We start from the raw sequence: 12,796 nt of genomic DNA on the forward strand, positions 1-12,796 counted from the left end.
CAGTGAAAGCTGCTGTATGTGTTATCGGCTGCTCAAACACAACCACACACACACACACACACACACACACACACACACACACACACACACACACACACACACACACACAGTGTTTATATGGAGAGAAACTGTCATGAATCAGCGACTCACTGATCTGAGCTGACTCTCCCGGCTGAGGTTAGCCAGCGGGTATGTGACACCTGTGTGACAGGTCCAGGTGAGCTGTGCTGTCATACTGCTGCAGCTCAGGTGTGCAGGATAGCACCTGCTCTGTCAGCTGCTGGACAACATATTTGCAGCACAGGTCGTATGGGGTTAGAGTTAGTGGAATAAATCACACAAAAGTTTACTTTTTTACCTTTACCCCGTCAGTGGGCGGAGCCTACAGTCTGTGACTCACCTGTGATGTGTTTCAGCCAAGATCCATGCTGATGAACTGGTCGAGGACATGTGGTTGGGCGTCTCAGTAGCCAGTCAGGGCCGGCCTGGGGGGCGTGTCCTGGTGAGTTTGTGCTCTGATTGGCTGATTATTTTCCTATTGGTGAGAAGTTAAAGAACGGCGTGTTTGCTCTGCAGGCATGCGGTCACCGCTTCACAAAACTCTATGGAGCGTTCAATTTAAGGCAAATGATTGGCCACTGTTATCTCCGTGGAAACGACCTGCGGTACGACGAGAACGACTCTAATTGGCAGGACCCCGAACAGTCCTGCAGGTATGTCACATGACTGCACACTACAGGTGATGAGTGATGCTCCGCCTCCTCACCTGCTGCCTGTCTGTATTCAGTCATCTGGGTGATTTCACTGGTGAGGTCATGTGCGGGATGGGGATGTCAGCGGCCATCACTCAAAGCGAAGTCATTGTTGGCTCGCCTGGAAGCTTCGAATGGCAAGGTGATTCTATTCTATTCTATTCTGATGTTTTTCTTCCTTTTCAGAGCGAGCATCTCAGCTCTGTGAGCATCTAATGCAGTTCATGGTGTGTGTGTTGTAGGAAACGTCCAAGTCTCCTGGATGAACCCTGACGATGAGTTTGACACCAAGAAGAGCTCCTTCTCCAACCAGAAGCACAGGAACATCTACATCGGTGCGCCGTCTCTTTAAATAGCTCATTCAGATCTGAGCTCGGTCACACGTGTCTTCCTCAGGGCAGGACAGTATTTAAATCAGCTACATGAATGTGCCTAAATAAGGTTTGCAATGAGCACATGCGGTTTGAGACAATGATTTAATGAGGGTGGAGCAGAGGGACGGTGTCCTGTAGAAACGCTAATGTTCCTCAACACAGAGCAGAAGCTCTCGTCAGGCTTAGCTTATTGTGAGCAGTGTTTCAGGTTTTTAGTCACACGCTGACGCAGAAAAGAGTCCATAGTGAAAACTCTCTGTTTGTGTGTCTTCATTCAGAAACGCACGCGTCAAACCGGCTTTCATATCGTTCAAAAAGTGTAATTCTGATTTCTGCAGGAAGTGTTTGCCGCCACAGGTGGCTGTGAGTCCGGCTCTTTCCTTTGACTTAAATAAATACCTGCAGCCTCACAAGCTAAGTGCAGAGTTACGTATGTGGATGAGCAGCCGATACTTTGACGTGCGGATCAGTCAGGATCTGAATCGTGCTTTGTGTTATTGTTTTACGTGGCAGACTTATTTTAATGAAGCAGGTCTCCTCTGGATCAGTCCTCCATCGGTCTCGCATGTATCTATCTGTCTGTGTGTCACAGAATTCAGCTGCTTTTATTTTGAAATTTCAATGAATTTTCAGACATGTATGCTTTTAATGGGAACCTTTCCTACATTTAAAGAATTGAAGCTGAATGTAAAACGTGTATTTGTGCAGGATATTCTGTCGCTCAGGCTCCTCGCCTTCTCTCTGAGGATGATGAAACCATCGTAACAGGTGAAGACTTTTCAGCTAATCAGGAAGCAGCTGGTTGACCTGTAGATTTACTGATAGATGTGTTGATTGGTGTGTTGTTGAATAGGAGCTCCTCGGGACCGTATGGAAGACGCTCATGGCTCGGTGCTGCTGGCCGTCAAGCGCTCTGATAAACTGATGATTCGCCAGAAGCTGCGCGGTCAACAGATGGGCTCGTATTTTGGGAACGCCTTGGCAGTTACTGACCTCAATAATGACGGGTGAGGAATGGTTTATGGGTCACATGACCCGCACTGAGGCAACACGGTCAGTACCTTTAGTAAAATCTTCTGATGACAGCGACTCAGTGGGAACCACAGAGCACCATAATCTAAACCTGAGGAACATGTTTCAGGAACACTCCCTGAGCTGCTTTTTTGTCCCACAGGTGGAACGACCTGCTGGTGGGCGCTCCTTTTTATTTCCACCGTCAGACGGAGGTGGGCGGGGCAGTTTATGTCTACGTGAACGTAGGAGGGAGGTTCAATTCTGAGCCCAGCGTAGTGCTGAAGGGGCCGGCGGGGTCGGCATTCGGCATGGCTGTGGCCGCTGCAGGAGACCTCAACCAGGACGGCTTCCAGGGTGAGGGCTCAACGTGATGCTGGTGTTTTCGTGATCAGTAATCAGTAGTCATGGTGACGGGTCTTTGGTTGTTCCAGACTTTGCCATCGGAGCTCCTTTTCATGAAGCAGGAAGTGTGATGATCTGGACAGGAAGCAGTGAGGGCATCTCTACAGAGCCGAGCCAGGTCTCACAAAAACACGGTCCTTTCTATGTTTGACCCACATTCCCAGGACACAACTTTCAAACCAACTCTGAACCATCAGAGTGCAGACATGTCCTCACGGGCCAGACAAGTTTTGCCAGTGATGGTTTTTAAATTGGTGTGCAGACACACCTGTGACCCCGCCTCCTCCTCTGTACAGGTGATCCGAGGCAGCACGGTCTCCCCTGTTTTCGGGACTTTTGGCTACTCCCTTTCTGCAGGCGGGGATGTTGATGGGAACTATTACCCGGACCTGCTGGTTGGTTCTCTCGATGATACCGTTGTTCTGTTCAGGTACCAACTTCTGCGCTAAATAGTGCTCATCTAAAGTACATTTTGAAGTCCTCAAAGTACTGAACATTAGCACTTACTGCTAATTAAGAGCTCAAGAATAACTAAATTTATGCATTTATTAATGGACTGATGTGTTGATCCTCAGGAGTCGACCGGTCATCCATTTAAATAAAACACTCAAAGCTTCTCCGACCATCGTGGACCCAAACAGCTGTGACTTCTGGTGAGATTCAAAGCTACCATCAGCTAACATGCTCACAGACCCTCAGTACGGAGGTGTTTTCACACGATAACATGCTAACAGCTCGACTCTCTCAGTATACAGGTGGAAGTGTGTTTCTTCTACATGTTCAACAGGGGAGAGAAGAGCGACAGAGACAACATCAGTGAGTCAAAGACAAAAAAATGTACCCACATATTAAATCTGGTCATGCTAACTTCTGCGAAGGTTGGAAGGCTGGGCTGGAAGGTTTGGCTCTGTGGAGGAGAGCATACGAGTGGCCAAAACAGGACTGCAGGGAGATGTCCGTGAAGGATAGCTGAGCCAAATTAAACCAGGAAGTATTGTTCAGACGCGGTAGTACACCTGTAACATGCTATGTCTACCTGGAAGGTTCAGAATCAGTCCCGTTTCATTAGTTTTTGATGGCGTTTGATGCAAGAGTATTTACATATTTTTCCTGTTTGCTTTCCTTCTCCGATGCCCATAGCTGCGGGCTTCCTTCAGTTTTAGCTTAAGGATGCATTAACCCAACCTTCTGGCTGTAGTTGCTCATTATATCCTACCAGGTGCCCGTGTGCCAGTAAAATCAGTCATAAACTGTTATCTATCAAAGTAAATCATGACCATTCCCAGTTTTCCCAGATTTGGCTGTTGAAAGATGAAGTCATGTGACTCATCCAAAGTTCACATCCCTATGGCCTGCTGCAAGAGGAGGTGCTGCCTTCAAAGCTGAGCTCACGGCTGGATTAACCTCCAACAGGTGGACTCTCACTGTCCATCTCGCATCACTTTCAGCACCAGCAGACAGAAACTACGCAGCAGGATTTTATCAGGCAGTTGAGCGAGATGGTGGAGTGTCAGCCCACCAACGTGTAACCATGGAAACAGCCCGTAGTGGTTTCTGACCTGTAGACACACACCTGGGTCAGGTGACCTGAGGTAACACCTCAGGAGAGTCTAAGCGAGCACAGCAATCGACCACACTGCCACTAACAAGAGGTTACAGGCTGGACTTGCTAATGACATCAACTTCCTGTGTGTGCGTGTGTGAGTGTGTGTGTGTGTGTGTGTGTGTGTGAGTGATTGACAGGACACAGCTGTCAATTAGATCCAGTTTTTAATCAACACACACACAGACTCTGAGCGTGTGTCCTTATTGTGTCTCGTTAACTTGACCAATCAGAGCTGAGGCCACACTGTTGCTATAACACGCCTGTACACACACGCACAGATGACATCATGCCGTGTCCTTGTGTGTCCTCTTGTCCCCTGAGTGATTCTCTGAATGATAAATCACATTAGAGAAACTGATATTATTACATCTGAGACTCTCGCTCTCTCAGTGTGTGTGTGTGTCTGTGTTTGCTGGTTGTGTTAATTTGACCAATCAGAGACAAGGTCACCCTCACTGTGTCTCTGGACCCGAGCGTCTTCTGTCTCACAGAGAAGCTGATAACTGTTAACATGTCGACTACACACAGAAAGAGAAGACCAGAGTCCATTCAAGTATTGGCTAATTTAGCATTGGTGTGCAAATACAAATATATTGATAAACTATTGATAAACATGTGTAAAACCCCAACATTAGTCAGAAGGGAGTTGTTCCTCCCAGCCACTCTGCTAAAATAATAATGATAATACATCAACTATACGTTTATGAGAATGCATCAGTTTCTGTGTAATAACACTATTTTTGTCTGTATGTATGTTTATGAATACAGTATTCTTTTATTCTATTAAATAACTTAAAAATGACTGACTGAAGCTTTAAATATCCATCTTCTACAGTATGTCAGCTAACACTGCTGGAGTTATTTTCATTTACATTAAATGAAACTGATATGTCCCACCAAAGGTGATGTTGTAAAAGTAACTTCGGATGTGCTACCTGGGCAGTGTATTCATTTAAATTTAGTTCAGCGCATGTTTTTTAATCTAAGCTACTGAGTGTGGCTGTCGACTCCCATGATCTGATGCTGCCTCACAATGTCGTCAAGCCTTTGTTTGAACATGTTTGTTCTTAATCTTTTCACAGAGAAACTAAAGTATCAGAAATAAAATGTTGTGTATTGAAATCCAGTCTAAAATGTAGATTATCTTTATCTATGAATTTTAATGTGGAGTTCCTCAAGGATCAATTCGTGGTCCTACTCAATTTCATAAAAATCTTGCCGGAGTTTTAATAAAACAGTCTTATATTTTAGATGTCTGTGAAGGTTCTCAGTCAACCAGGTCATCGTAGTCACCCTGTCATGTGATTTCCTGAGGTCAGATGACCCAGGATGTGAGTGGGCGTTAAGGTGTCTGGGGAGGGAACTCAAAACTGGATTGAAAGAGGATGCCAATGTTCACATTTTGGACAGAGAGGACAGATGGTTTGAAAGAGGAGTGAAAGAAGCATTTATGTCCACTGTGAGTGACCATCTTTGAACAGAGGCGGGGGTTTACGACACCAACTGTCTGCCATCTATAATCCAGTTTTGAGTTCCCTCCCCAGACGCCTTAAAGCCCACCCAGACCCTGGACTCTATTAGTGTCTGTCACATGTCAGGGTTAAGGAACAACAAATAAATCACATCACAACCTGTGATTATCTTACGCCTGTGTGTTTTATATTTGAACCCTTATCTTTGTGTCACAGCCATCCTCTTCACACTGACAGCTGACATCACTAGTGTCAAGCCCCGCCTCAATTTTCGTGACAACGGGCAGAGCGTGTACTCTGATTACCTGTCGATGCCGCTGGAGGAGTGCAGGACGCTGAGAGTGGGACTGCAGGTGAGACAAACACAGGCATAGCACCCCCTACAGGGTGCTGAAATCTGACAAGCACGTCCACTGACACAAAACATTTAGTGTCGATGTGAGCGGCGAGTGTCGGAGCTGTGTCACGGTTTATTTAAGACTAGCTCACTCTGAGAATCGTCCCAAACCAGCACACCACATAACGAGAGCAAAGACCAAACGTGGTCCTCCAGTTCTGCATGAAAAAACTTAAATTATATTTTTTCCTTTAATTAGAGTCAGATGAAGGAAGTTCTGCTGTGTGAGATATAACGAACTGATTCTGATGATCAAAGTCATGATGACTTTCTGCCGCCATGTTATTCATGCGGCTGCTGACAGACTCCACATCCTGCTTCTCAGCCACAGCTCAACAGGAAAACCACAGCGAGCATCTGAGGTGGTGTGTAGGCAGGTGAAATCTCTGCAGGTCGAAGCAAAAGTCACGTTCGTTCATGTCTTCGGTTTGTGTTTCTGATCGCGTTCGCTCAGCTCTCGTCCTGTTTTCACTCTGTGATTCTGTTTCAGTCTGTCAGCGAGCCTGCTGTTTCTCATGCTTTCAGTCCACTGACTCGTGTTTACTTCACATTCCTGCTGATCACCACCTGCTTTCAGCCTGATTTCCTCAGCTCCAAGTGGCCAGTTCACATCAGTCTGGCTAGACAGATCCTGCAAAGAAGCTCCTGCAGTCCACGTCATGTTGGCACTGAGCTGATGTTCAGTTTCTGTGTTCTTATGTTCTGAAGAGTGTAATCAGAGACAAAGTGGAGCCTCTGGTGTTCTCCTTGAATGCCTCCTTGTACGAGAAGTTTCCCAAGAAAAAAAAGAATGTGCAGGACCTGAAACGCCTCCCGGTGCTGAGTGAGACCCCCCAACCCATCAGAACCCAGGTCAGAACCCATCAGAACCTTTTTATAGAAAAGCCAAACTCTGCTGGTCTGACCGATGCTGTCCTTGTCCCTCAGATCCACATCCAGAAGGACTGTGGTTCTGATAACCGCTGCCACAGCAACCTGCAGATGACAGCTCGGTTCACCGATGAGAGCCAGAAAGCTTTCCCTGAGTGAGTGAACAGAACACACACTGCTCAGCCCAGAGTCCAAAAAAGATGGTTGGACAGAAACACTCAGCAGGAAGCATGAGGTCATGTGATAAGAAGCCAATTTAAAGGCATGATGAAGCAGATAAGAAGCTCTGTACTTCACTGGAGTTAAAATCTTTGTTATTATTTATCATTATTTATTATCTCATTTATATTTGTATACCCAGAAATCCACTACACTTGAAAAAGAAAATGAAGCAACTACACGTCTGAGACTAATCATTGTTACAGCTGTACACTCCATGATTCAGCAGCTTCAGACCCTCCTTTAGCAGCAATAAGTTGTTGTGATTGATTTGACCAAACAGCATGTTATTAATTTGCATGAATTTGTTGTCGTTGATGGTGGAGCCAATGAGAATCCATAAGGAATAGAATTGATAAGTGATATCAATAGTGAAATCGAAATCGCTAAATTCTTATCAGTTCCCATACCTGGGCGCACCATGTGAACATCAGTTTCTATCATCGAGTGTTGTCTTGTGACTACACTCGATGCTCCAGTGGATACATCTCTGTGGAGCGAATCACTGGAAGCCCCGCTGTTTCCTCCTCCTCAGAGTCAGCATTAAACAGCCTCACTCACCCCGGGTCACCACTGACGATGTCAGTAATGGTCATCAGTGCATCCCAACACAAACCCAGGCAGTATTCTTTTATTTTATTAAATAACTTAAAAAATCACTGACTGAAGCTTTAAATATCCATCTTCTACAGTATATCAGCTAACGCTAATGCTGAGTTATTTTCATTTGAATGATATGAAATTGATCAATGAAATTGATTTAGGAATGTCCCCATGCTCTGTTTCAACCAATGCTCCGGGCAAACCAGGGTTTGGTGGACCAGAGTCTGTGTGCAGCCTGAGTCCATCGCACACCGACCTGTACCCCCTTGGCACCTTACCGGCACACTGAATGTCTCTACCAGACTGGGTGAGGGTGTTGGAGCACTTTTTCCACCTCCATCAGTGGGTACTCCTGGTGCATGTGTACCGGTCATCTGCACCACCAGCATTGCTGTCCCAATCTTTGTGGGACTCCCAGTAAGCAAGGTGTAGCGTCCACTGTCGCCAAGACCTGTGGTGACAGATAGAGGTTAGTTGGAGATTGTTGTTGCTGTCCTTAAGCGGACAGTCGAAACGGGGAAGTGCCACGGGGCCTTCTTCTTGGGGCTGCTGCTAGCTGGTTCTCAGCCAGTGTCACAGCGCTGCCACGGGTTTCTAACACTTCAGTCTGGCACTACCACCATCTCTGCCAGTGCCCCCTCTCCTGGATGGGTCAGGGGACTGACCTTGTCCTGCTGGGCAGTTGAGGGCCACTGTAACATGTGTTAGTGTTTCACAGTGTTTTAATTACAAGGTGCCTTTCAGGCGGATGTGCTGACTAGCTCAGAATGTTCCTTTTACCACATTTGATCCCGGTGCAGCTGTCTGCTCTCAGCTCCTTCCTTCTCCATGTCCTGGCGTGCTACTGAAATAGGGCAGAGCTGGCCAACCTTGTCTGGCACCTCCCCCTGAACCCACAGACCACATCCCACTGCAACCACTTACTTGATGATTGACTTTGATATTCCACTTACTTCCCTGAAGGTGTTCTGCCAGAAAGCCTGAAGGCCAGTGTCTCCTACTAACTGTTAGGTACTGAGATATAATGAAAAACAAAATTCAAATATTTCACTTTTAAAGGAAACTGTACAAACATTAAGAATAAACAATAACAGACAAAAGAACAGAAGACTGGCTTAGAGTCTGTGAGTTACAACATGGTTAGTCTGTCAGGTGATTATTAACTAAGACAGCTGCTGAGGTTCGGCCGATGTTTGTGTTCTTGTGTGTTTTCAGGCTTGAGGGTACTCAGATGATGTACTTCAACTCCACCATCAAGAGGCTGTTTCTGGAGGTTAACATCAGCAATACACCATCAACAGGTCAACCAGCAGAGGATGCTCACAACACCATTCTGAGCATCAGCATCCCACCATCACTTATCTACTCTGGAGTAGAGACAAAGGTAGAGCAGAGCTCCGACCATCTAAAGTGGAACACCACGGTGACTTTGTTAGAGCAGCTGTAGGTATTACAGGTACTGTGCTGCAGTGGTTTGTATCATATCTATCTAATAGACTCCAGTTTGTGCATGTAAATGGAGAGTCCTCTTCACACACTGAGGTTAATTATGGAGTTCCACAGGGTTCAGTGCTAGGACCAATTCTGTTTACATTATACATGCTTCCCTTAGGCAGCATCATTAGAAGACATAGCATACATTTACACTGCTATGCAGATGACACCCAGCTCTATCTGTGCATGAAGCCAGATAACACACACCAATGAGTTAAACTGCAGGAATGTCTTAAAGACATAAAGACCTGGATGGCCGCTAACTTTCTGCTTCTTAATTCAGATCAAACTGAGGTTATTGTACTCGGCCCTGAAAAGCTTAGAAATATGGTATCTAAGCAGATTCTTACTCTGGATGGCATTACCTTGGCCTCCAGTAACGCTGTGAGGAACCTTGGAGTCATTTTTGACCAGGACATGTCCTTCAACGCACATATTAAACAAATATGTAAGACTGCGTTCTTCCATTTGTGCAACATCTCTAAAGTTAGAAATATCCTGTCTCAGAGTGACGCTGAAAAACTAGTTCATGCATTTATTACTTCCAGGCTGGACGACTGTAATTCATTATTATCAGGAAGTCCTAAAAACTCCCTGAAAAGCCTTCAGCTGATCCAAAATGCTGCAGCAAGAGTCCTGACAGGGACTAGAAAGAGAGAGCAGATTTCTCCTGTTTTGGCTTCCTGTTAAATCCAGAATTCAAAATCCTGCTCCTCACATACAAGGTCTTAAATAATCAGGCCCCATCTTATCTTAATGACCTTGTAGTACCATATCACCCCTTTTTCTTTGTGTTTCAGGGTGATGCCTCGGCAGTGGTGGAGTGCTCTGTGGAGGGGACCTCTCTTCAGTGTGAGCTCGGGAACCCTTTCAGAAGCAACAACAAGGTAGGGAATATCACTGCTGACCCAGGGCACTAGCATTGCTGCTGTCTGTACTGCAGTAACTCTGCTGAGCTCTTTCTGATGTATTGTCTCTTCCTGTGTTTCAGGTTCAGGTTCTGATCAAATTTCAGCCATCTGAGATCAGTTTGGACACACGCGAGATCCAGTCTGTGCTGCAGCTATCCACGTACGGCCTTCACCACACGCCACTCTCTCTGTGTTTGTTGGAGGTTACTGAGTGGCATTTCTGTGTGTCTTCAGGCTCAGTGAACAGCCGGATCTGTCCCCAATCTCCGTCTTCATGGTGGTGGAGTATTTGCTGCAGACATCACTCAGTTTGTAAGTACAGATCAGGTGCACATCAGGTGGCCCGTCTGAGCTTTAAGCTCACAGCCAGGGAGGAGAATCTGAGTTACGACTCTTTGTTGTGAAATGAATCCAGACTGACAAGTACAGTAACCCTGCCCCAATGTGAGCCGACACAGAACAAACCGAAGCACAGTGGAAACGTTGACCTCAGCTCACAGCGTCAAAATTAGTAAAAAAATGATGAACATCAGCATATAGATAACAGACAGTATCAATAAACACATGCCTTACATCCATGTAAATGCTGAATAGACTGGCTCTATACTCAAAGTGCTTTATTTAACTTGCATCATTCATGCAAGCACTTGAGTGTGCTCTAGCTCACACTCACACATATTCATATTCAGATGGAGCATCTTCAGAGCAAGTTGATGATGATGAAGCCTTTGTTTGTCACTTGCAGTTCCCTGCAGTGAAATTGGACTCCTTGTACATACATTACACAATGGGGATGGTACCTTGCTCCGGTGTACCTGAGGGTAGCTGTTCGGTAGATTCAAACTCCCAGCCTTCCGGTCACAGGGCGACCACGCTACCTACTGAGCTATCCCTATGCCTTCACACCGTAACACCGTGAAAAGACATGACAAGCAATAGGGGTGGGTAAATGGGGTAAGAGTGACCCGGTGTAGACGGCAGCATCTCTGCCCTGGTCCAGTTGTGTCTGCGTGTGTGTCCTCTAGCCGACGCAGGTGGCCTTGTAGGGCAGCGAGTCATTAAGTTGGAGTTAGTATCTTGCCCAAGGCAGTCAGGGATCAAACCACTAACCTTCCAGTTAGTAGGTGACCTATCTTGTGAGCTACAGACACCCTGTACTTATATGGTTAATGGGGGACAAGGAAGTGAGGCAGGTATGAAGAGGATGAAGAGTGCAACACACTGCACTCGGGAGTGCTGGACAGGTGAAAAGAAGGGCCACAGTGGTCCACAGAAACGCTCCAACACGGAGCCACACTTCTGAGTATTTTAAATGGAGAAGGCATGGTAACCTTTCATCTGGTACCTTGACAGAATTTCAACGTCAGGCCCCACCTCCTTCAGTGGTCATGTGATCGGTGAGGTGGCAATGAAGAAGACAGAGGACATCGGCAGCCTGCTGGTCTTGACCTTCCAGGTTAGTCTGAAAACATTTACAGTTCTGCGTGACCCTCACCAGGTCAGGTGTGAACGGTATTCTCCATCAGGTGCATGTCCAGGGAAAGCCGCTGGGCCACCTGGGCACCCTGGAGGTGGAGTTTGATTGGCCGATGGAAGCCACCAATGGGAAGTGGCTGCTGTACCTCACAGAGATCCAAATAAACGGTACTTCAGAGCCTCGCTGCTCTCCACCCGGCAACATCATTAATCCTCTCAACCTCACGGTAACCACAGCAACATCAGCCTCATACACTCCTTTCAAAATAAAAGTCGTTCTTCTTTAGAATAAAGGCCAATTAAAACTGAACTGTTTACCGAAGATTTTAAACTTGTCTCTGAAAGTTAGCCTGTCTTCCTGTTGGTTCAGCTGTCAAAAGGGGAGAAGAAGAAGATGAAGAGGAATCTGGATGAAATAAACGAGGAAGAGGAGCAGACTGACAGAACTCCAACTGTCCTCCATCTTCAGAGAAAGAAGAAGCGCTACAGTCTGGTACAGACACAAGCACAGGGACACACTGTTTCTACAAGCTTATTGACAATCTTGGAGGACAGGACAGTTTTAAATGTGGGGACATTTAGGAGAGAGGACAATTTGAGGAACAATTTTGACATGTTTTAGAAAACTGAGGGCTTCTGAAGAACATGAGGACATTTTTATGAGGACGTCCACAGTTGTGTTTCAAAGTAACCACAGCAAACCGTGTTGCAGGACTGTGTCCGCGGAGCGAGGTGTGTGAAGTTCGTCTGTCCTCTCGTCAGCATGAACAACTCGGCGACTCTGACCATCAAAGCCCGACTGTGGAACTCCACCATGATCGAGGTAAAAGGGCAGCCCCAGTCTTATACCCTCATTTAATGCCCACTTTCATTCTTCTGGTTCACTTCCTGCCAGTTTAAAATGCAAGCATGCAAACATTTACCAGCTAAAGAAGCAAACGGAGACCAGTGTTGGTCAAGTTACTTGAAAAAAGTAATCAGTAACTAATTACTGATTACTTCCCCAAAAAAGCAATCCCATTAGTTTACTGATTACTTATTTTCAAAAGTAATTAATTACTTAGTTACTTTTTAAAAACATGATTTACAACCTGAATAGGTGATAAAGCGATAGATCTTTCAGCCCAATTCTACTTTTTCTGCATAATCCATCATACAAAATGTAATCAAATGTCTCTTTTTAAAACTTGTTTTATTAGTTTTAAT

The 12,796-nt window shown here is 45.8% G+C and overlaps 1 protein-coding gene across 1 annotated transcript in view; it reads left to right on the plus strand.

Moving 5' to 3' along the window:
- The window catches only part of LOC102192884 (integrin alpha-3-like), a gene marked incomplete at its 3' end in the record, with an annotated part of 16,461 nt that extends 4,048 nt beyond the window's left edge, over positions 1–12,413 (plus strand). The window contains exons 4-25 of the mRNA XM_005754963.2: positions 417–502; positions 577–713; positions 788–894; positions 995–1,087; positions 1,835–1,894; positions 1,980–2,133; positions 2,301–2,494; positions 2,572–2,660; positions 2,839–2,972; positions 3,118–3,195; positions 3,291–3,358; positions 5,837–5,973; positions 6,726–6,869; positions 6,945–7,042; positions 8,925–9,093; positions 10,004–10,090; positions 10,195–10,274; positions 10,349–10,426; positions 11,468–11,570; positions 11,641–11,817; positions 11,961–12,083; positions 12,303–12,413. Of these exons, the coding sequence (XP_005755020.2) occupies positions 417–502; positions 577–713; positions 788–894; positions 995–1,087; positions 1,835–1,894; positions 1,980–2,133; positions 2,301–2,494; positions 2,572–2,660; positions 2,839–2,972; positions 3,118–3,195; positions 3,291–3,358; positions 5,837–5,973; positions 6,726–6,869; positions 6,945–7,042; positions 8,925–9,093; positions 10,004–10,090; positions 10,195–10,274; positions 10,349–10,426; positions 11,468–11,570; positions 11,641–11,817; positions 11,961–12,083; positions 12,303–12,413 (2,507 nt within the window). The remainder of the gene's footprint in view (positions 1–416; positions 503–576; positions 714–787; positions 895–994; positions 1,088–1,834; positions 1,895–1,979; positions 2,134–2,300; positions 2,495–2,571; positions 2,661–2,838; positions 2,973–3,117; positions 3,196–3,290; positions 3,359–5,836; positions 5,974–6,725; positions 6,870–6,944; positions 7,043–8,924; positions 9,094–10,003; positions 10,091–10,194; positions 10,275–10,348; positions 10,427–11,467; positions 11,571–11,640; positions 11,818–11,960; positions 12,084–12,302) is intronic.
- Positions 12,414–12,796: the final 383 nt, after the last annotated feature.

This window comes from Pundamilia nyererei, unplaced genomic scaffold, assembly GCF_000239375.1.
Source record: "Pundamilia nyererei isolate P.nyererei 1_Seehausen unplaced genomic scaffold, PunNye1.0 scaffold00779, whole genome shotgun sequence".
Lineage (NCBI taxonomy): Eukaryota > Metazoa > Chordata > Actinopteri > Cichliformes > Cichlidae > Pundamilia > Pundamilia nyererei.